General features: G+C 38.3%; 1 protein-coding gene across 1 annotated transcript; it reads left to right on the forward strand.

Annotated features, from left to right (window-relative positions):
* Window positions 1–832: 832 nt before the first annotated feature.
* On the forward strand, window positions 833–21,854 carry LOC116722663 (ras-related protein Rap-2a). The gene is made up of 2 exons (XM_032566833.1): window positions 833–1,944; window positions 20,292–21,854. Exons 1-2 carry the CDS (start codon window positions 1,631–1,633, stop codon window positions 20,527–20,529), a joined length of 552 nt encoding a protein of 183 aa, XP_032422724.1. The 5' UTR covers window positions 833–1,630; the 3' UTR covers window positions 20,530–21,854.
* The last annotated feature ends 367 nt before the right edge of the window (window positions 21,855–22,221 follow it).

Consider the following 22,221-nt stretch of genomic DNA (forward strand, 5'->3'; position numbering starts at 1 on the left):
GGAGATGAGTTTAAAATTAAAGTGATTGGAAAGAATCTTTCTAACCTTGGTATTGTCCAAATAGCACTTTAAAACATGTAAAAAGCTGGTTAGCAATAATAAGGATTTGACAGATTTTTCAACAGGTTATTCGGAAGGTTATAAATCATTTTTGGCATACCATAGAATGTAAAAAAAAGAATAGATTTACAAAAAATTTTATGTTTGGTTATCATTTGAAAGATACCTGTCTCATTTATCAGAAGCAAACTTCTTAGCTGAGTGGAAATTAATTTCAATGTAAATCTGCCAAAGGTATGAATAATGTTGAGATTAAAAACAATAATAATCCATGTTTTCAAATATCTAGGTAATCTCAAAGATTATCTTGAAATATTAGCACATAACATTTTTGCAAAATTTGAAACATTGAAGGTCTTAATTTAAGCTCTTTCAAACTGTTTCAATATTTTCCATCTTATTATGAATAAATCGCATTAAAAATGAAGACTAATTGCAAAGATTATGTTGCCCATTACCGCCTTTTTCTCTTAATTTCATATTTAGAAAAACATATTAAGCATTTCAGGAAATCTATTGGGTGCCCATTGCCCAACATACCTCCACCACTGGAGCCCCTCTCTTGCCACTGTGTGTCAGAGACAACCAAATGTAGCGTTACCATAGCAACAGCATCCGGTGCTTTTCTCCTCCTCTTGGATACACATCCTTGGAGCCACCTCTGTGATTGGATGAGCCCTCCTTCGATGTCACCGTGGAAAACGAATGACGGGAATTTTAACACATGAACGGAAGCGACACCGCGGAATCTCACTGGCTCCCGCAGCGTGGCTCCCATTCAGAACCGAGTGAGGCCTACGAGCCGCGGAGGTCGCCATTGGCCTGCTTTCTTGTCCGTCAGATGAGGGAGGGCCGCCTTGTTTTCTGTTTTTTTTTTTTTTTTTTTTTTTTTTTTTATGTATATATATTTATTTATTCCCCTGTTGCCTCGGTACGGAAGCCGAGCGGGGACCGGCTGGTTACTCAGCGGGCTCGGGTCTCCACCCGAGAGAATGGCGGCTGGAATCTGCTCCGGGTCGCGGTGAAGAGGGTGAGAGAGAGAAGCGGAGACATGCCGGAGATGGTGAAGAAAAAACAAAGAGACGCAAGTTCTGTGATTTTGTGTCGCTGCAGTTTTAGCTTGTGTTGCTTTCCCCCACAGCTTAAGAAATTGTGCCTGTAGTTTTTACCAAATCCCCCTTTTCCACTCTCAGCGTTCCCAATGGAGCAAGTTTGTTTTTCTGTGATGCACACACAGGGCTGAGGGAAGCAGATGAAAACCCCGCACGGTCCACATCATCGGGCGATATTTTCATCCTCCCTGTGCGCGTTTTTTAGGGGGTTGGGGGGGAACAGCTGCAGTCCACGGATGCCAGCGTTTGGCCTGTCTGCGATGGGGAAGAATTTCCACAATGAAACCCTCCGAGTCTTTGTGCTCTGCATTAGTTGAGCAATGACAGCGCTATTGACGAGCCCGTTCAAAATGGGACGCGGATGGTGAGCGCAGTGGAGGGGGGGGGAGAAACATTTTGACTTTATTTCAATGACGCGTGGAGATTGATATCCCTTACCAGCTGATTAAAAACCCACGATGCGCGAGTATAAAGTGGTGGTCCTGGGCAGCGGTGGGGTCGGGAAATCAGCCCTCACCGTGCAGTTTGTCACCGGGACGTTCATCGAGAAGTACGACCCCACCATAGAGGATTTCTACCGCAAGGAGATCGAGGTGGACTCCTCGCCCTCGGTGCTGGAGATCCTGGACACCGCCGGTACGGAGCAGTTCGCCTCCATGCGGGACCTGTACATCAAGAACGGACAGGGCTTCATACTGGTCTACAGCCTGGTCAACCAGCAGAGCTTTCAGGACATAAAGCCCATGAGGGATCAGATCATCAGAGTGAAAAGGTTGGTTCAATGTTAAAGCTACTTCCTAAACTCACTTTAGAGAGAGTTTGCCATACGTCAAAACTGCCACGGTAAGTTTTTTTATTTTATTTCTGCCGTTTTGTTGCAAATAAAGGTACGTAATCAAAAGTAAAAGCCTACCTCTCAAATTCAAGCTTCACATGACATCACGTACGGTCATGGCTCTCAAACCAAGTGAAATACTAGTGCCTGTAGAGGAAATCAGATCAAATATTGGTGCAATGTAAATGCAGACAAATTAGAAAAGATTGTGAGCTCCCAACATCTGTAAAGATGAGGTGTTCATGGACATAAAAAGTTTTCCAAAAAAGGTGCAGTGGTAAAGATATTGAGAAGTCTCTGAATAAACTGAAGCATACAAAGTAAGAACAAGCTTTGGTGGCTTATGCTGCTTTTAATGTTCCTCTGAAGTTGGAAGTGCATCTGGGAATTCCACCTCAAAAACCACTGTGATCTATTAATCAATACCTATGTAACCAAAATAACTGAAGTAATCAGTTTAACCAATTTAGCTCCCTGCATTTTTCATTTCCAAACACTAGCTAAACATTTTCTAAAGGAAATTGTACAGTATAGTGTGAATGACAGGGATATGATATTTTTTTATTAGTATTATTTTGGCTGCTATCATTAAGTTTTTACAAGCAAGGCAACCATTTTGGATTTTGATGCAAAATGGTTGCATCAAAATCCAAGTTGGTGAGATATTTCAGAGATAGCTTAGATTTTATGTTACTTCTGGTCACCACTTCTTCTATTTCCTTCTCCTTGGGGGGTCTACAATTAACATTTCTGAGTAAATATGGAATGTGCATTTAAAGAACATCCTTCGATCACTCATGCGGTGCCAAAGCATAGAACATATATTTATTTTTTCTGCTCTACCACTGTAAATGTCTGTCGACAGTGCCACTTTACTGCTTACAGAGGCAAAACACAAAACTTTTGAGAACCACAGAAATTTGTTGATTTGTATTTTTCTTGCTTTTTCTCTTTATTTGCATGGTCTAATCCAATTTCTGCTCCAGAGGTATTTATGTTTATTGTGGCAGTAAGAACAGTGCATGAATTTCAGAAAAAATGAGCAAATATTAAAATACATGTACGTGTTTTGTGAATAGGTAAAGAACAGACTGGGATGGCCAGACTTAACTATCAAAGATCTTTAACACTAATTTCTGGCCAAGATCTTATGCTTCTTGGTAAAATTTTATATTAGTAGTTTGATTTTTGATTTCTAGATAAGCTCAAAGGTGGAACAATTAGGGCTGAACAAATAAATGTTACTGAATTTTCTCCCAAAGTACAAGGAAACTGTTATATACAGCAAATATGTTACTGACTCTTAGATCACACCATGGTGACCTGGCAGTCCTGCTCCTTCTTTGCTGCTTTCTTATGAAAACACCACCAGACAATGCTGACCTCACTCTCTTGTTCCCACAGGAATGCACATGGTTGCCTTTTAGCTCTTAGCTGACAAACTAATGCTGAACCACACAGACTGATAATTGTTGGAACAAGCATTGTCTGCGCTACCTATTGTTTTTTGCCTACTTACATCTGAATTTCAAAATAGAATTGCTGTAGGAGTCAAAAATGTAAGGTGCTTCAAAATAAAGGTTTTAATAGTACCGATTAAAGCCTTTTTGAATGCCAAAAACACATTATGTATGACATTGCACCAATTCTTTTCTATAGTAAGGTCCAAATGAAGAATTGGTGACCTTTTCCATTGCCATCATTCCAATCAACACCAGGAGGAATAATTTTTTTAAAAACTCCCACTGCTCGACAGTGAGAAAGTGAGTTGTAATGTGGTATGAGTTCAGAGTATATGTAATGCCATTTCATGCAACAATCACATAACTATTTAAAGTCACACAAGCAGAATAGGACATTTACTCATTTTATCAAGTATGGAAAAGGCACAGAAAATAATCAGTATTAACGATTAACACTTGGACCAATAATGAACACTATTTTTAGTGTTCATTACCAGTAATATCCAGCATGGCAGCTCAAATATTTTGAAAGCTACCTAAACACCTGTCAAAAGTTGCTTATTTGAGAGCATTCAACTAATGGTAGCAGATCATCTTGATTCCTGTGATTCTTCTGATCTTATCGACCCAAATGCAAGAAAATCTGTATTTTGTAAAACTGCGCTATGAAAAATTCATATTTCATTGCCCAGCTGTAGCTTTATTACCACTATACATTTGTTGGTGAAAGAATACTCAACTGGATAGGTTCTTTAAGTATAAATGTTGAAAACAAATTTTCACATCTAAAATGAGTTTGTGGGTGTAGCTCTTTAATTTGAGCTGACCAGGGTCGGATCAGTTAAGATGCTGTTCCTACAGTTTTACTGATGCTTTCGATGTTTTTTATTCTCACCGACCGAATCTATAAGTTGGTAAATGTCCAAACAGGACAAACATCAGTGTGAAGTCATTTCTCTAAACTTTCTCAATGTTTTATTTTAGACTTGCTAGTTAAAAGACATTTCCAGCATACTATATACAATCAATTATGTGCCAGTTTACTGCTATATTGAAATATATCAAGGTTTAATCAGGGTACAAATTCAAAACTCTTCAAATTTTTCCCCATGTAATTCCTTTTAACTTGATACCGATGTGAGGTCCTGGGTTGTTTTGAGATGTTTTAGGGGTTAATTTATGGATTCTAGTTTCATTTATATTCTGTGTTCCCTTTGTTTGATTAGATCAGCCTTGTTTCCTTCCTAAGTGATTCTAGCTTATTATGTTTACTTATGTTTATTATGTCTAATTAATGTTAGATTAATTTCTTATTCCCAGTGTACTCTCCCTCGCCCCCTGTGCCATTTTGTCTCTCTCTCTCCTCACCTGCAACCGTTAGCTAATCAGCCCAGGTTCTTTGTTACAACATTCACTCTCCCAGTACTTATACACTTTTTCTCCTCTCATTCCTTCCTGGATCCTCCTGTTAAATCCTGTTACTTCCCTGTCTCATTCTGCTTGCTTTTTGTTCTTCTCTGACTCCTTGTTTTCACTGTGATTTTTGTACGATTTTGCTCTTCATCTTTTATTAAAACTTCAAATCTATTGGCCATCTCTGCCTTGCTGCCTTCAGGTCTTCCGTCGACATAACCAATCATGAGAACCAGAGACGATAAAGTGCAGGATAAAAATGTTAAACTCTTACAAAATGCAAATTTAAATACTTTCTTTAAAGAACGTTTTTTAAAAAACTGCAGCTTAAGCCAGATACAAATTTCCATCATTGCTGTTCATACAGTTTAAAGATCTTTTATTGAGTTGCCAGAGAAAATGTTGCAATGACAGAATTTTTCTTCAGCTGCATGGTGCAAAGTCTAATGTGCTTGACTGTCCTCCGCATGTTGCCACGCACTGCCAGTCAGCTGTCTGAAAGAATGTCCTAAGAAAATTCCCTTGTGTATACCATAAAGACATTTATCTATATGGAAATATAACTAACATTATAGCTGTAAAAATCATTATTTTAAAGGAAACTAGGATTACTTTGCTTCTCTGATTCAAATAAATTAGTTAATGTGACGCATGATTGCTTAAAATTGTTGCCTAAAATGATACGGTGAAACTAGGGTGTTTTTTCTCAAGGGTGTCATAGTATGAGAATCTCAGACCAGCCCATGACTAATGTCTACTGTGCTGGATACTGCTACTGATACCCAGCCTTGAATGCTGTGTAGTCAGTGTTACAGAGGCTCTGCAGAGAGATCCAAAGAAGTGCAGCTTTCACTACAGTAAGGATGAGTACAGAACTCGCTCTCATGCCAGCTTCTGCAGAGAAAGGTCCATGCACAATGTCAGAAGGAGAAGCAGATGATCCCAATATGAGGTCATCAGTGAGAACTGCTGATTTCCTCTGTAGAGATAACAGTGTTACTGTTGCTGTTCAGCTTTAGTCCCATTTACTGTGCAGACATACTTTATGCTTACATTTCACAATGTCGCAATGTCCCGCTGTGAACTTAAGTGTGCAGATTCATAGAATTAGCAGCCTTGCTGTTTTTATTCGATCACTTTGTGAGTTTCAGTGTGCAGGCACCGTTTACTGATCTAAAAAAGGGGTGCTTCATCAGACACTGGGGATGAGAGTCAAAGAACTCAGAATTAAACTCAGCTTAAAGCTAAATTACACTGTTTTCTGTTAGACACAAGCCAGCATTAAATCATCAAGGTGGTATTGAGGTTTTCAGTGGGGTTCAGTGCAGTGGTCTCTTAATTTTTTCCATTCTTTGTATGAGGGACCCCTGCTAAGTCCAAAACTCTTTGCAGTCAGTTGGGCTTTCTTACATTTACAACATTTTACTATCTGTATAAATAAATAAACTGAGAGAAAGGAACTATTTAAAATCAACCTAATTTGTCTTTTTATATATATATAAGTGATAAAGACATTTAGGAGATTTCTTTCACCTTGCTAGGTGGCAGTTTACAGCAAACAGGTCTGGTCGCATCTTTAATTTTCATTGCAATCTCATTAAAATGTCTTGAAGCCATACCTTGCTATTTCCCTATACTAGAAAATGTCTCATGCCAAAATGGAGCGAATTACTTTGTTCGAGCCTCATCATGTGGAGTTTGCAGAAGAGTCTGACTTGAGGGTTGTAGTTTGCTGTCTCCTATGACACTCATGTCAATATCTGATCCATGATGCTTTACAAAAATGCAACAGCCAACATAAATTTGCTTGTTCCTGTCACTTGGCTGGGTGTAGATTATGTGTGGTATACTCCCTGAACAACCCTGTTGCTTGAAAGAATGAGGTCAACATGGTTCCCCCACATGATTTGAAAATGGAAAAAGTATGTTCAGTGTGGCGGTGTGTTTATATGTAAATATGTGTACTCGCATGTTCACACTTCACATGCAGTCGGGTTCTTAGTGTGATTTAACACCCATCACTGAGTCTTGTGCTGTTTTCTGATATCACAGAAGAATCTATTTTCCGGAGTGAAAACATCACACCTCACACATTCCTCCTACACATCAGTTCGTTTAGCACTCCTCTGCTTCCAAAGAAGTTCAAATATAAGTCTGGTACATCAGTGCACTTCCTTGACTTCATTAAAAATATTTAACCCAAATTCTACATCGAATTTGTTTTGAATAGAGATTGATCTCAGGAGCAGTATGCACATTTTATGTTAAATTGTGCATCAGCGTCCATCATAGAGAGACAGACAGATATTTGTGGTTACATGTTTATTGTATAACTAAGATCTTAAACGGGGTCAATCACAAAGTTTCAAACGTATTAAAATATTCGACTTCAAGTAAGTTACATTCTACCATTGCCTTTCTATGCATCAGATTCCAGCCAAGCCAAGTTACCAGTGATTTTTGGGTCAAGTCTAACTCTATTCTGCATGTTGCAATTTTAAGATGTAATTTATGCTGCACAGAGATGCTTCTGCTAAAGAAGCCGCATAAATGTTTGCAGTTACATTTATGTATGTTGCAGAAATGATCTGATAATAACTTGGTCCAGTCCTGTGCTATACTAAACAGAGGCTCTATCTACACCACTCACTTCAAAATGCCAAATGCTCAGAGTAGCTGACATCACAGACCTGTCTTTAATTTCTGATTAATTCAGCTAGTGATTATTGGACCATTTGGAGGAACTCAAACTGTGTATAAAGCATTGACATTCTGGATGATACTTAAGTTTGTAAGGAGAAAAACAAATTAGACAATCACGTCATGGCACACAGTACTCACTCAGTCTTTATGCCACAGCAACATTATAAGCACAATGCAAATGAAACCTGTAACTATATAAATACTTCATGCATGTAAGAGAATTTAAATGTTTTCTAAAATGTTTGTGTCATAGGTTGTTTTTTTTTACCTCGTGCTTGCACCCATGTAGAAACATTTCAGAGACAGCAACATAATTGCAAGACTAGAAAGTGGATGACAGCAACTCAACCTTCTAGTCGATGCTTGGTTAGATATTGTTTCAGTCTGAAGTTTAGCACAATCCTGTTTCGATTTGCATCGTTTAAGAGCAAACAAATCCGCTTCAAAAAGTTGCACTCTTCTCTAATGTTTCCTGTGCTCTAAAACAGCAAACAAGTCATTTAGGTGGAATGACTTGGTGCTTCGGTGAAAATGTTGAGTTGCAGGGGGAGAACAGGGGAGCAGAGGGTGTTGCTGACCATCACATTGATCTGGAAGCTCCCCAGCCGCATAGACTGAGGCCTTTCTGACAGACAGGCAGCAACCCAAGAGACAGGAGATGCACTGACCTATTCTGAGCAGCTTATCACTCGGCAGAGGAGGCTGAATGGTGTTGAAGCTACTGGAAAAATCAAGAAGTGTAATCCTCACAATGCCATCACCCCTATCCAGGTCAAAGTGAGAACACGCTGCTACCCCTATATGAGAGTGAGAGGAATGTAGTTTGGCTAGGGGAGAATTTCAGTCAGATTTTTCTTGCAAGAAACAAAATGCTCCAGATTTATCTCACTTTCAGGATAAAAATATGTTTCAATGATCTGCTAATATTGTAAAGATTATTTTAATATTTGATTTAAAATTCTTGTTGAGCACTACTAGAGTTTGATTCTTGACCATGAAAATTAAAATGATTGTTGGTAAGTTAGCATAAAATGCTCTTGATTGTTTTAGTTTGTTTGCTGTTGACAAATTTCACAAGTTTGTCTTACAGGATATCGTAGCAAGAGGAGACTACAGTTTGATTAATTCAAGTCACTACTACACACTGACTAGTCATTGGAACAAAATTCAGTAAACGTAGACCTCAAATTTGAGTAAGTCACATAACTAAGCAGGAAGTTTGAAAAAATATCACACAGATTACAGATTAGTAGTTTATAAAGATGCAACAATATTTTTTTTTTTGCTGAGTTCTGATATTCGATTTCCCGGTTTTTGTAATAATTTGACCTGCCAATATCAATTTTAGCTGACTCCAGTTTCCATTCATCATTTATAATATGATCGGAGGGGATGTCACACTGTGTGTGAGAGAGAAAAGCCACTATAATCGTCAGGGCTTTACTATTTTAGAACGAGCCAACATTTTTGGGAATTGACATTTTAAAAGGGTGTCTAACACTTTACTGATTAGTGAATTAAAAGGGTTAGCATAACTTGCATTGCTTTCTCACTGTTTTCTATAGCGAGAGAGAAACCCCTCTCGCTATAGAAGAGAACTGTTTCAAGTACATAGCTCTTAAGTAGAACCTGTGACAAGAGGAAGAGGGTTAAAATATCTAAGGAAGTTCAAAAACAGATGAGACAGAAAACAGTCATTGACATTATCATCCTGGTAGGGGTTGTAAGACATTTCTTAGGCTTTGGGCCTGCAGTGAAGTGAGAACCACAACCCAAACATGGAGAAAATAAGGAACAGTCATGAACCTTCCCAGGAGTATCCAGCTCAAACAAAGTTATTTCAAATGTGAGCTGATGACTGATAATGTACTTCACTCCGGTCAGCCTTCCTGTTGTCTGCCTTTTGCTCTCTTCTCCTCTTTCTCAACCTGAAAGAATGACAAACATTTCTGCACATGTGGGCAATACTGTCCCCTCTTAAGCAGTTCTTTGTTCTTTGACTTCATGTTGAGATCTTAATGATATGAATGTAGTTAATTTTGTTTCATCTGATTCTGATCACCAGCTGGCTGTCTCAGGTTTTTAAGCAAAGACAAATATGTTGATAACTCCACCAAACACCCTGCAGAGGTGCTGTAGTGAAACTTCTCATTAAAGGTTCCTCCAACCACCCAACTATCATTATGTCTACTTACATCATCTGCCAGTGTTTCCCCCCGAAATCCATCCTGAATTTGAAAAATATATTAACTCAGAAAAGCCAAAACACTACAGTGTTGCAACATTACACACTTGGAGTGGGTCGTAAGATGAACCTGAAAGTAATTCCATTTGTCAAAATCTCAATATTTCATTCCTCTTTTTAAAGAAGTGTTTTTAAAAATATTCTTGCCTGTTTGAGTTCTCAGACAGGAATGTGACTGTGACCAAATGTTCTTCGTCTTTGTCAATTTTGTGGCTTTACTCTATATCTGCCTCTACAATGTTTATGCTATCCATCTCTGAAGTCCATTTGCAGTCCGTCAACACAGAGTGGAGACAGCCATGACACCCAGCTTGCGTCAGTTTAAAAAACAAAAAGACACAGGGCATTGCATCACAGACTGAAAGAAATGAAACGTGGTCATGACTGCATTAGAAATCAGGAGATATTTCTGATATCTCAGAAAATATATATTTATAAATCAACCATACACATTGTAACCCCTCTAGCATCATAGCTCGCATTGTGTACAGCACTCAAAGACACACCGAAGTCTCTTAGAAAAAAACGGTTGAAGCTGTCAGATGAGTGGATATGCCAGATAGGGGCAGCTTTTGCCCCTATCTGTTTCAGATTTAAGTTCATGTCTCTATAAGAAGTGTTTTTGAGCAAACCTCGCTTGTTCGATTAGTCTTGTGTTTTGTCTGCTGCTGCCAAACCACTGATGACCTGTCACAACCGTATTGGCATTCGCTCAGGTCAGAGGCGTTGTAGTGTGTCGCTCTCATTCTGAACTCTGTCGGCATCTATCAGTGTGTGCACATAGCAGCACAGGCAGAGCTTCTTGAACTGAGGCCACGAGAGCTCGTGATTGCTCCCAGGATTGCTTGTTTGCCGGGGACATCATCACTCCTCTCTTCAGCCACGGTTAAGGTTACACAAGGGATAAATTGTGATTGGCAACTTAACAATCACACCAACTTAACACACCATGGTCGGAGGACTGTGTGGAAGACAGAGGTGAAACATGGTACTATCATTTACCATGTTGTCCTGCAGCCATGATGCTTGTGCACCTGCAAAACCTCTTTTATGTACAGCTTATAGGCTTTTATTTTACTCTGTTTTTTGCTCTTTCCGATTTCTTTGAAGCATTTTTTTTTTTTACAGATTTCTTGGTACCACACTTGCTGACATTTGTAACAGTATCTATTCATACTATACTATAGAATGACATATATTTTAGGGTTTTAAGTGTCTACACTGAACATTTATTGGTTGCCTTGGTCAAAATGTTGCGTTGTAATGGAAAAGCTCTGATTTTGTGCTTAAATCAGTATTCTGTGGTCGCTAAGTGTGACACATGCAGCCCTAATTTAGAGATAGCAAAAACAAAGACAATCCATGTCAAATATAAAACACTGTCTGATATTTTCTAGGGAAATTGTGCAGTGTGAATATTGTTGCAACGGATGTATTTTGCCCAGCTGTGAATGCTTCTTCTGCCGTTCCCCACCCCCCTTTTCATCGTTTGAGCATCTGGCTATAATAAAGCTGGATTAACACCTGTAACTTGCTGTCCTGTCTGATGTGATTGTGTTACATCAACAAGTTATGTAGAATTTAAAAAAAATGTACAGCAAAAATAATATGGCCGCTGATAAGCATGGTGTAGAACCTGTGATGCTGTGGGCTATTTCCTCTTCCAAACGGCCTGGGATTCTTGCTAGAGATTATATCACAAACCCTTCAAATTACCGTGACATAAAAAAGATGATTGAGTCCAAAATATTTAGCTAAGTCAACGTAAGGAAGGTTGCCTAGATGAACTAGATATTCTCCATGGCCAGCATAATTGCTAGACCTGAACCCTAGGACTTAGCTGAAGAGATGAGATCATAAGAGAAGACTCTTGATAATTTACAAATATTGTGCAAAGAGAAATGCTGAAAGATCCATCTTATCCTCCACAGGCAGTGGAGTGTTGTTTGAACGACACTTTGAAAACCCATTTCTGAGGGAGTTTTGAGGAGAATGGCTCCAGGAAATACCAGAAACTGGAGTGTAAACACATGCTAACCCACTCTGAAAGCAAGAAACTCTTTAGCCAAGCTGGTTACATCTGCTAGATGGATTCTGCTACGAATCAGAGGAGATTTTTGGAGAATAAGCTCTACTCGTCAGACATTCATACTCCAACGAATGAGACTTTCAATACAAAGGCTTTTTATCCAGCCCTAGTCATAAATCTGAGTGATAATATACATTTGTGATATTTCAGTCAGACTCAGTGTGATATGGAGCTAATTTGGAGTACAAAAGCTTTCTTGCTAAATTAAAGTGGTGAACATGTCAGAATAATACCTTCTAAACTTTCTTTATGCTCCCTCTGACAATTGACATTGTAAGTGGCTTTTGGGGCAATATGACTCATTACATCAGCTTTTTGTGGCTCTGGGCTTGTTAAGCAGTATCTGAAAAAAGAACCGTTTCCAAGCACATGTTAGCAGGAAGACATTAAGATATGACTCATCCAAAACTGGGATCTCTCTTTTATAAATTTCTGTCTTAGAGCAGCAGGGATAAAGTCATACGAAGTCCAGCAAATTGAGCAGCACAAATAGAAGTGGAGCTGAAAAGTTGGTTTGTCACCCAGTTGCACACAACTGAACCGTTCTCTGTAAACATAAAAGACCTTTTTGATATGGAATGTAAACATTTCCCTCGCTCTCAGCTGCCTGAGGCCCCAACTCAGCAGGAGATGAAAAGCTCGGCCAGCAGCAGGCTCAAGATGCTTTATCTCACTGCCTCTATGCGCTGCATTATTCGATGAGCTACATTACAGCTCAAGTCCTTTCCTCCATCACGGATGTATGGCTCCACCATCTTCAAAGGAGAATGCAAACCTCCAGAGAGATATGATGCTTCTCTACTCAGAAAGCCTGATACTATCTGTGTAAAACCACAGATATTAAACGCTCCAGTATAGAAAGTGGAAACAAACTGGTGGGTTTGCCGCATAGGCCTGTACGATATTAGGAAAAACACACAATTTCATCAGTGTCATTAATATTGTGGTGATGATTTCAGTTGTGAATGACCTGCTTCCTTTGCTCTTTAGATTTGTTCCCACCATTACAATTTCCCCACCTCTTTCTGTTGACTTTAGTTTCATAGTCATCTCTTACATGAACAGTAGTTAAAGTTCGTACAACTAGACAAATGTGTTATTTTCATGCAATTGTAAATGCAAGGTATTTTATAAACTATAGCCGATATTATATCCATGCAGTCTTTTGTTATTGTGATATTGCAGACGTTGAAATTAGGATGAGAATTATAATTCGTTGGGGGCTGAGAGTCAAATGCTGTGGTTTATTTAAGACAAAGAAGTAGTAAATTTAACCAGTCATTGAGTTTTTTTCCTCTATTTTGGTCTCTGATGATATTTCTCACCCACATCCATATCAGTCGCATGCACTTGAAAGAGTATGCAAATTAGGTGAGGTTATTGTTCACCAGAACTTTGTTGATTTTTAGTGCAGCCAATAGCTATTTCCCTTAGGAGTTGGCAGTAGTGACATTCAAAGACTAATTGCTTTATTTTATCTTTTCGAGTTTTTCAACTGTCATGAAAGCTGCTGGATTTAGAAATGTTGGCCATCTTTTGGAAATTGCAGTGTAACAGTGAGGCTCTACTTTCTGTAGAGCAGGATTCGTTGTTAAAGCTTCAACAGAGCTACTTAAATAAAATTGTTTTCCCATTTGAGGACCATTGCTCTAGGAAACATACATAGAGACTTCTGTTTTAGTCATGCTAGCCACGATATTGATACTAATCTGCTATATATACGATTCTAAAGACAGTTTCATTTTGTCAGTGTTTTTCTGTTGTAAGATCCTATTTAACTATGACTGTTTTATCTCACAGATGCAACGTGATGTCTCCTCCCCTCCTACTATAAATACTTAATGAATTGTCATATCAAGGAGATTAGAAATTAAAAATGTATTCCTGACAACTCACTGCATCTCTAGTTCAAGAAGATTGAAACACTTAGAGTTTCTGAAACGTTAAAAAGGATGGATGAATATCGGCAGTGGGACTTAAGGTCCATCCGGTGGTGAAAATGTGAAAAAGAAGAACCAAGCTAGAGAACATCTAAAATAGGGATAGTGTCTAAACTTTATCCCAAGTTAGTTTCTGAGTTGGTAGAGACCTCACAATCCCAAATGTACATTTGATCTAAAACGGTGATCATTCTTTTCGGCCCTGCAGGGCTTGACAAAACCAAAGGCTCACAACGTGACTTTAACTTTAACACCTGTAACTTTAAACCCCTTTGAACTTTACTCAGATATCCCAGATAATAGCCTAATACATTAAAAAGCACTTATTTAAAAGGTCAGATGTGACTGGTTTAGATTTTTGATCAATTTTTTTAGTGTCAATTTGACAATTATTTGGCTATAATTGTTTATACCAGGCCAAGCTGAAGGAAATGAATACTGAATTTAATCAAAGAGCAAATAATGATTTGTATTGAAGCTAAAACTGAAAGTTAAAGTCAGTTTATTGAATGAAAGCTGACAAAAACTAAACACTGTCTGTGTTAATGACGATAACGGAAAGATTCACAATATTAATATTGCTGGATATGAACTTGTAAATGCTTTTTGTTATTTTATTAAACCGTTAAAATCATCATGCGATATTCATGGAGATGTGCTCCCCTCTGTGTGTGTGTGTATGTGGGCGTGTGCGGGCGCGTATGTGTGTGTGAGTTCTCTCCAGATACTCCGGCTTCTTCCCATCGTCTGAAAACAGGAGTGTTAGGTTAATTGGTCTCTCTAAATCGCTCTTTGGTGAGTTGTTCTTTGTGTTGCCCTGGCGATCCACGCAGGATGTAACCCAATCACTGCTTGAAATATGCACCAGCTGCCAATCTCTTCTGACATAACTAAAGCATTTTAAGCTGCCATTTAGCAGATGTTTTATCTTTTTGAATATAACAGCATGTGGTGATTTGCTGTCTGTTTTGAACAATTGGACAGGTGTACCTAATAAAGTGGCTAGTGAGTGTATGAGTCTGAATATCTTTTTCAGACATCTGAGGACATAAAGTTTGAGGCTCTAATGTGTGACGATAACACTCATGAATGAGGGTCTGAATTATTCAGAACCTCTTTTCCGTTACCATCCGCTCGGTGGGAACAAATTTCCAGTAAAATTCGACTTTGCATTTCAGATTTTCTTTAGTGATGTACTTTGTAAGAGCATGAGCCCGAGGCAGACAGCATGATTACCCCCATGGAGCTAAGAGCTCGCCAGCGCTTTTACTGTTCTACATCACATTCAAAGATATACTGTACATGCAGTTTTTCAAGATCAGCATCCATTTATCCTGTCCGGTTTGGCATTTCTTGGCCGGTGTTTATCAGAGTTTAAAGTGATTAAGGGAGATGCAGGGAATTTGTTTTAATAAGCTTTAGGAAATCCCTCAGAGGCTCTCAGCAGCTTCTAATCAATGCCTGTTTGATAAAAGCAGAAAGCTTTTTTTTTATCCTTGTCAGTAAGTGTTTCCAGTAAAACCTTATTAGGCCAGATAAGGAATATTTTTCTCTTCATTCATCCCGATGATGTTCACTCGGATTTAAGCCAGAAGTGCTAATGTCTCTGAGCTCCACTGCTCAACAGGGTTGTGTGAGATGGTCTGGATCATGCATTATAGATAAGATGCGTCTGGGTGTTTGCAGGCTAAGTGTTTCTCTGCCTTTTGGCATCAGGCTCACAAGCCGGAGGCTAAAGTGCGACACATGTTATTGTCTCAGACAAACACAACCAGCCTCAGTTACTCATCTGTTCTTTACTCTTTGTGTGCTTTGTATGGAGGAGTGTGTTCGTTGTGACATATCAAACACCGCTGAGTCCAGGGAAAGAGTGTTTGACACCCTTTGTGTTCACGCCTTCGGGGAGCCTCAGTATCCGTGGCAGCCACCATGTCAGACCCCTGAGACTGCTGGTTTTCTCCTCTATTATTATGGCTATATATACACGTGCTCTTTATATAACATGTATTTATAGTGTCTTCCCGTCTTGGTGCAGCCCGAATGAGTTGTACATTATGACAAAAAGACTGTACAGCTTTTAAATGTAAAGCACTTTGAATCGACTTGTTGCTGAAAGTGTTCCTTACAAATAAAACTGCTTTGCCTAAAATTAGAGGCTACGAATCACCACGGAGTGATCAGAAGCAAACCTTGCTGTTGAGCTTTAAATAGTTATCTTTATTTAGATTTTTTTCAGCAGCTTGATTGCTGAAAAATCCCCTCTGTGGGGGATTTTTTATATGGCTCACAATTATTATTATCTGGCATCTATGGGTGTCATAAATCCAAAGCAGAAAGACTTTAGGTCTTTTAAAGGATTTGTTTACTGATTAAAAGTCATAATCCCTTTGGCATCATTTAGTTGTTCTTTCCTTTCTTTGTTTCCTGCTTGTGTCCTTCCAGCTTCCTTTCTCATTGCATTTCTTCTCCAGGACTTGCCTTCCTTTTCTACTTCCTCGGGCCTTTCCTTCTTTCATACTGCCCTCTTACCCTTTCTTTCTTTCTTGGGTTGTTCTGACACTTTTTTTCCTTTCTTCCTTCTGTACTTTCATTTCCCCATGCTACCTGAATTCTTTTTATTATTTCCTTGTGCCCTTCCTTCTTTCCTTCTTGTCTTTCTCTTCATGTGTCATTTTTTCTTTGTGACTCTACTACCTTGCTTCTTTGCCTCATGTTTTTCTTCAGTCCTTGACTCCTTAATTTTTTCCATCCTATTTTTCTTTCTTTTCTTCTGTACCCTGTCATTCCTTCTTCCCTTTGCTTCAATCTTCCTTTCTTGTGTCATTTCTTCTTTCCTCCGTTTGTCTTTGCATCATTTCCTCTTATTGACGCAGAGATCTGGGTCTTTCCTTTTTCAAAGTGTGTTTTTTTGTCAATGTGTCTAACTTGTGTCCTTCCTTTGTTCCCTTCTTTGTTCTTCTGTTTTATTCTTTCTTCAGATTCCCATTTTGTTCCTTCTGCCCTTCCTTCCTATCCTCCCTTGTGTCATTCCTCCTTTTCTTTCTTTTCTCCCTGATGTTCTTCCGTTCCTTTCGTTTTCAGTGTCTAGGTTTTGCAGGTTCTACTTGAAGTCTCTCTACAGAAGAATTTTCTATAAATTCATTTGGCATTTTAAAATGAGCATTAAGGACTGAATTTGGAAAATTTGGATTTGGGAAAGTATGCAATGTTTTTATGAAAAGTCTGTGGAAATAATTTGACACAAAGAAAATTGTACTGTCTTAGACTATGTTTTAAAAAAATATGTTGCACTTTATTTTTTTACTTTTTTTTGCAGAAACTAGATTGATCTTTCGAGATGAGTTGATCTAAAACTGTAATGATACACTGAAAAATAGTTCAGATTTGTTTCAGATTTTAATCCTGCTGCCAACCACATCTTGTTCTCTGAAGAAATTTGTTGTTTGCATTCCTTTAATAAACTGAGTGTTTGGATTTAAACAGTGATTTTTAGCAAATCACAAGAGATCTTTACAAAAGAAACATGTTCACATGTTTTCAGGAGAGAAAAAAATACCCATTAGCTCCTTAATTAGAGTCAATTTTAGGAGTCCAGTGTGTGACAACGAGTTGACACGAATACTGATGTTTCTCAAAGCTGCTTCACACTGGGAGATAAACATATTTTTATTGAAGGGAAACTATCTACTTAAAAACCTAATTTACAAGCAAAGTAATGCTAATTCAGGTGAAACTGAGAAAAATCTCTGTGAAAATTAGACATTTAACACGCAGGCAGTTCTGACAGGTGCAGCAGAGAGATTTCCATGGAGAGGACATGCTGTCTGGAAATGCTGCCTTTTCTTTCCTTTTTTCCTCCTGTTTTTGTTGTTTTGCATGTATGCTGGCACAACAAATTGAAATTCACCACTGAAAGACGAGGGACAACTTTATTATTTGGTTCTCTTCTAGTTTTATGACTTAAAGTAATCTTTTAATACATAAATTGCTTTTTAAATATAGTAATTAGTTTCAGATCCTAACGATTGTGTCATATTAAATTTATTATACTGATATTGATATATTTAACTACGTGTCTTTGGATTTGTTTTTTGCTTTGACTTCAACAATTGAAAGCATCTTGCTAATTCCTGTTTAAGTTCTTTTAAATGTTTCTTCAAGAAACATTTTATAACTATGCAGTGATTTTATATGGCTCACAATATATCGGCCAATCAGCTTTGTTATAAGAATGACATCAGGGGCGACACACTTCAGCTTTTTTCCTCCTAAAGATTTTAACTAAATATTGTTTTTCTACCCTGGTAGAGATGCATGTACATATTGTTACATTACAAGCACAAACTAAATAGATTGTATATGGATTTTATATGACAGACAAAGAAGCAGTTCATAATTGCAAAGTGGAAAATGTTGTTTTATTACTTAACTTTGCGTTAAACGTCTCCACAACTTTAAATAATCACCCGTGTGATGTATTTCTTTGCAATTTTTTTAGGATTTTGTTATACACGTTTTTGTTTACTTTTCCTTCTACTTCACAATTATGTGCTGTTTTGTGTTGTGCTGTCACATAAAATCCCATAAAAGTTTATAGTTATAATTGTGAAACATTAAGGGAATTAAATACGTTTGCTAGACACTTATTTTCTAATTGGAAAGCGCTTTAAAAGTAAACATTTTGCTGACGCCTTCCACCAATGACAGAGCTCTGAAGTAATTACAGGACTCAGGTTCTGCACACTGAGTACTTTCTCATTCAAACAGCCTCTAAGATGAAATTGGATCTCTGTCATGTATTTGGTCAAGCTCCTAATTCCTGGTGGTTGGTCTCCAGCTGCCGAGCTGATCCAGGGAACAGAGATGGCTAGTTGAGAATAAAGTTCACAGGATAATGTATTCATGAGGAGATCAAAGTCTGGAAGTTCAAGCTCGTTTAACGCTGAAACTTGCGGCTCTAGCATCTTAAAGACGCTCAGGGACCTGGAGTAGCATAAAAGCTGAGATGTTCTCCTACTCTTTATTCAGAATTAGACATTTATTTTCATTCTCATTCCGGCAAACAAGCATGACAGTTTTTTTTAAGTCAACAGCATGTATGCTTCATAGTGTAGTAGCAGAGTGTATAAAATGTTGAGACATTAATGGTGCTTGGGGTAGATTGAGCATATTTATCTAAAACGGCAGGTCCAGCAGCTGCTTTGTTCACAGAGATGGATGAAAGGAGAAACGTGTTGTTTAAAGGTTGTGAATACTCTTGATCTGTGTTCTCTCTGATCATTTGAGCTTTGTTATTCCCTCTGATGTGTACAAAGTGTCTTGCGGAGCTGCCATGTTCCTCATTTTTCAAACCTGATGCAGGGAAGACATTATTAAAACCGCGTCTTGGTTCCCTGTTTTGTAATTACCAAGCAGCAGCCCATTTATTTAAACGTCTCCTCTGGCTGTTCATAAAGTAGCACAACTCCACAGTGACAGGCAAAGGGTCGTGGACACTTCCTGTCCTCATAGCTGCCCACTTCCCGCATTCTTCTAGGTCACGCTTAGGAGCCAGAACAGACATGAGGCTTAGCGGGTGGAGTGTCTTTTTAAGTACGGTAATTTTTTTAAGAAAATCTTTATCTTTTTGTGTATTATTAGTTGAACAGAGCGTCAAGGAATATTCGATTACTTATCCTTGACTTCTTGTTTTAATGAAGAGTAAAGGTGGTGTGAGACAGAAGCCCATATCTTTTAGCGATACTTAAAATGGGAAAGACAAGAAAACATTCAAAAGAGGCAGATGTGTGCTAAGTTTATAAGCAAAGAAATGGCTACAATAAAATTTTGTCCCTGATGAGCTTGCCTATATCTAGAGTTAGAGCAGTGTTGGAGTTAAGTTAAGTATAAAATCCTAATATTTCAAGAATAAGGTTTAAATATTTTAAGAATAAAGTCAAAATAGCTCCAAAATAAAGTCAGAATATTAACAGAATAAAGTCAGAATATTACGAGAATATAGCTGTATGACACAAAAGTCAAAACTATACAGGAATAAGGTCGTAATAATTTGAGAATACATTTATAATATTATGGCTTTATTCTCGTACGAATTTATTCTCATAACATTCTTGAAATTATATTATTTTTATTTTCTTAGCTTGACCCTAGTACTCCATTTGGCAAACAAGGCTGGACAAACAAAAATGTTGATCTTGTACACATTGAGGAAGATATTATGAAAAGGAAACAAACTCTCCCAAGCCTTTTGCTAGGGGACTGCAGCATTTTTTAAAATTATTTTTCTCTGTAGGTTTATACTGCTGCAGTTAAATAATCATTTGTTCTGGGTCTGTGTACACATCTGCTCCACCTCAATAAATGTGAAAACCAACTGATTGCTCTTGAACACCTCATGAGCTGTAGTTCATTCAGTGTGTCTGCGTCCCCAGGTATGAGAAGGTCCCTGTGATTCTGGTGGGAAACAAGGTGGACCTGGAAAGCGAGAGGGAGGTGTCGTCCGGCGAAGGCCAAGCCCTGGCAGAGGAGTGGGGCTGCCCCTTCATGGAGACCTCGGCCAAAAGCAAAACCATGGTAGATGAACTGTTTGCAGAAATCGTTCGGCAGATGGACTACGCCGCCCAGCCAGACAAGGATGACCCCTGCTGTTCCTCGTGCAATATACAATAACCCCCCTGGGGGGTCTTTTGACTTACATGAGACAGACTCGTTCTTAGACACACACACATGCACACGCCAGCTACATTTAGGACAAATTCATGTTTGAATGCAATTGATATCAGCTCAGCGGAGCATAAAAACTGTCTGACACGATAATTAATAAAGACAAGTGAGTAACGCATACATCCTGGATGAGAAAAACAAAGGATATGCCACAAGAGAATTTGACAAACGATAAAGTGGAACATGCCCTCGCCTTATGTTAGTTTCTTTGTTGTTTGTTTTGATCTTTTCAGGTATAGAGGAGATAGATCCTCGGCAAACAATCACAGACTGCAGTCTTTACACAGAGATCCATTTCTCTTTCTCCGTGACTTGACTCCACATCAATCCAATAAAGCTTTCCTGGAAACCAGCCATTTCAGATATTTCAGAGTACTAGAGATGCTATATGTACATTTTTTTTTCTCCAGTTTAGTTTGTGCAGTGGCTGTCGGGAGGTTTTTCTACTCATCACAGGGCTGAAATACAGGGGTGACCTGAAGGCGCCTCCATTTTCTAATACTTTTTTTCAGTTGATCACAACAGCATTGGAAAGAAAAATGGTTAAGTCTGTTTTTCTTTTTAAAAACACACGCAGCCATCTCTTCCATTTTCTCACATAGCAGTCTTTCACATATTGTGTGATGTTTTCCTTTCTCCTCTCTGGGAGACTCTGACAGCAGATTGCTGTGTAGTAGTGTAACTAAATGCTTCATTCTGATGGGACAAAGAGTATTTTCATTCTTTGAATTTCCACCAAAGACTATCACCACGCACTTGATTCAAGAATGATTGACGCTCAAGGTGAAGATGCCAACTTTTCCTTCCCCCCTCGGCAATCAGTATGAAAAGAAGCACCTGAGAGTTGCAGCATTGTTTCTGTGCTGAGAGGATTCAGACTCATGTTGATGAGTAGTAAAATGAGGAGCTTGACAACAATAACGGTAGTGTAAATATTTTGTATTGGCAGTGCCAGCTCAAACAAAGACTCTGACTCAACACAAGGATCGTATGCATGGCTAGAAAACAATGACAAAAAAAAGAAAGGACTCTTATTGTTTGAGGTGAATCTAGGTTGTGGAAATGTGCAAATCAAACATGTCTGGATCTGGACACTGTTCAAGCTGTACATTTGTGTTGGGCACGGGGAGCAAACATTTCCCCCGTGTGGCCATTTTCATTGTTGATTTTCTATTTTTTTATGTAACCATCTACTCTCTATCCCTCTACAAATTGTGACACTGTTACATTTGACAACTGAAAAATAAAAGTGCTTTCAGCACTGGAGTGGAGCTCTGACAGTCTTTATGTAAAGTAAAATGCAGCGAATGACTGAACACCTTCGAAGAATGCTAATTATATACTGTATGGTGTATCATGCATTCAAAATCAGCCACCCTTTGAGGTTGTTCTGGGATAGAGTAAATCTTGTTGACAGTGTTAATGGGGAAATATTTTGAGCATTATATATATATATATATATATATATATATATATATATATATATATATACATATATATAATTAGAAATGTGATGATTGGGGAAAAATAAAAACAGGAAAACAATTTTTATGCTTTAATTTCAAGTACAGAGATTTTTAGATATTTAGATGGGAATGCCTGATTCAAACTCTAAAAATAATTCTGTCCTTTAATGTA

Source organism: Xiphophorus hellerii, chromosome 7 (assembly GCF_003331165.1).
Source record: "Xiphophorus hellerii strain 12219 chromosome 7, Xiphophorus_hellerii-4.1, whole genome shotgun sequence".
NCBI lineage: Eukaryota > Metazoa > Chordata > Actinopteri > Cyprinodontiformes > Poeciliidae > Xiphophorus > Xiphophorus hellerii.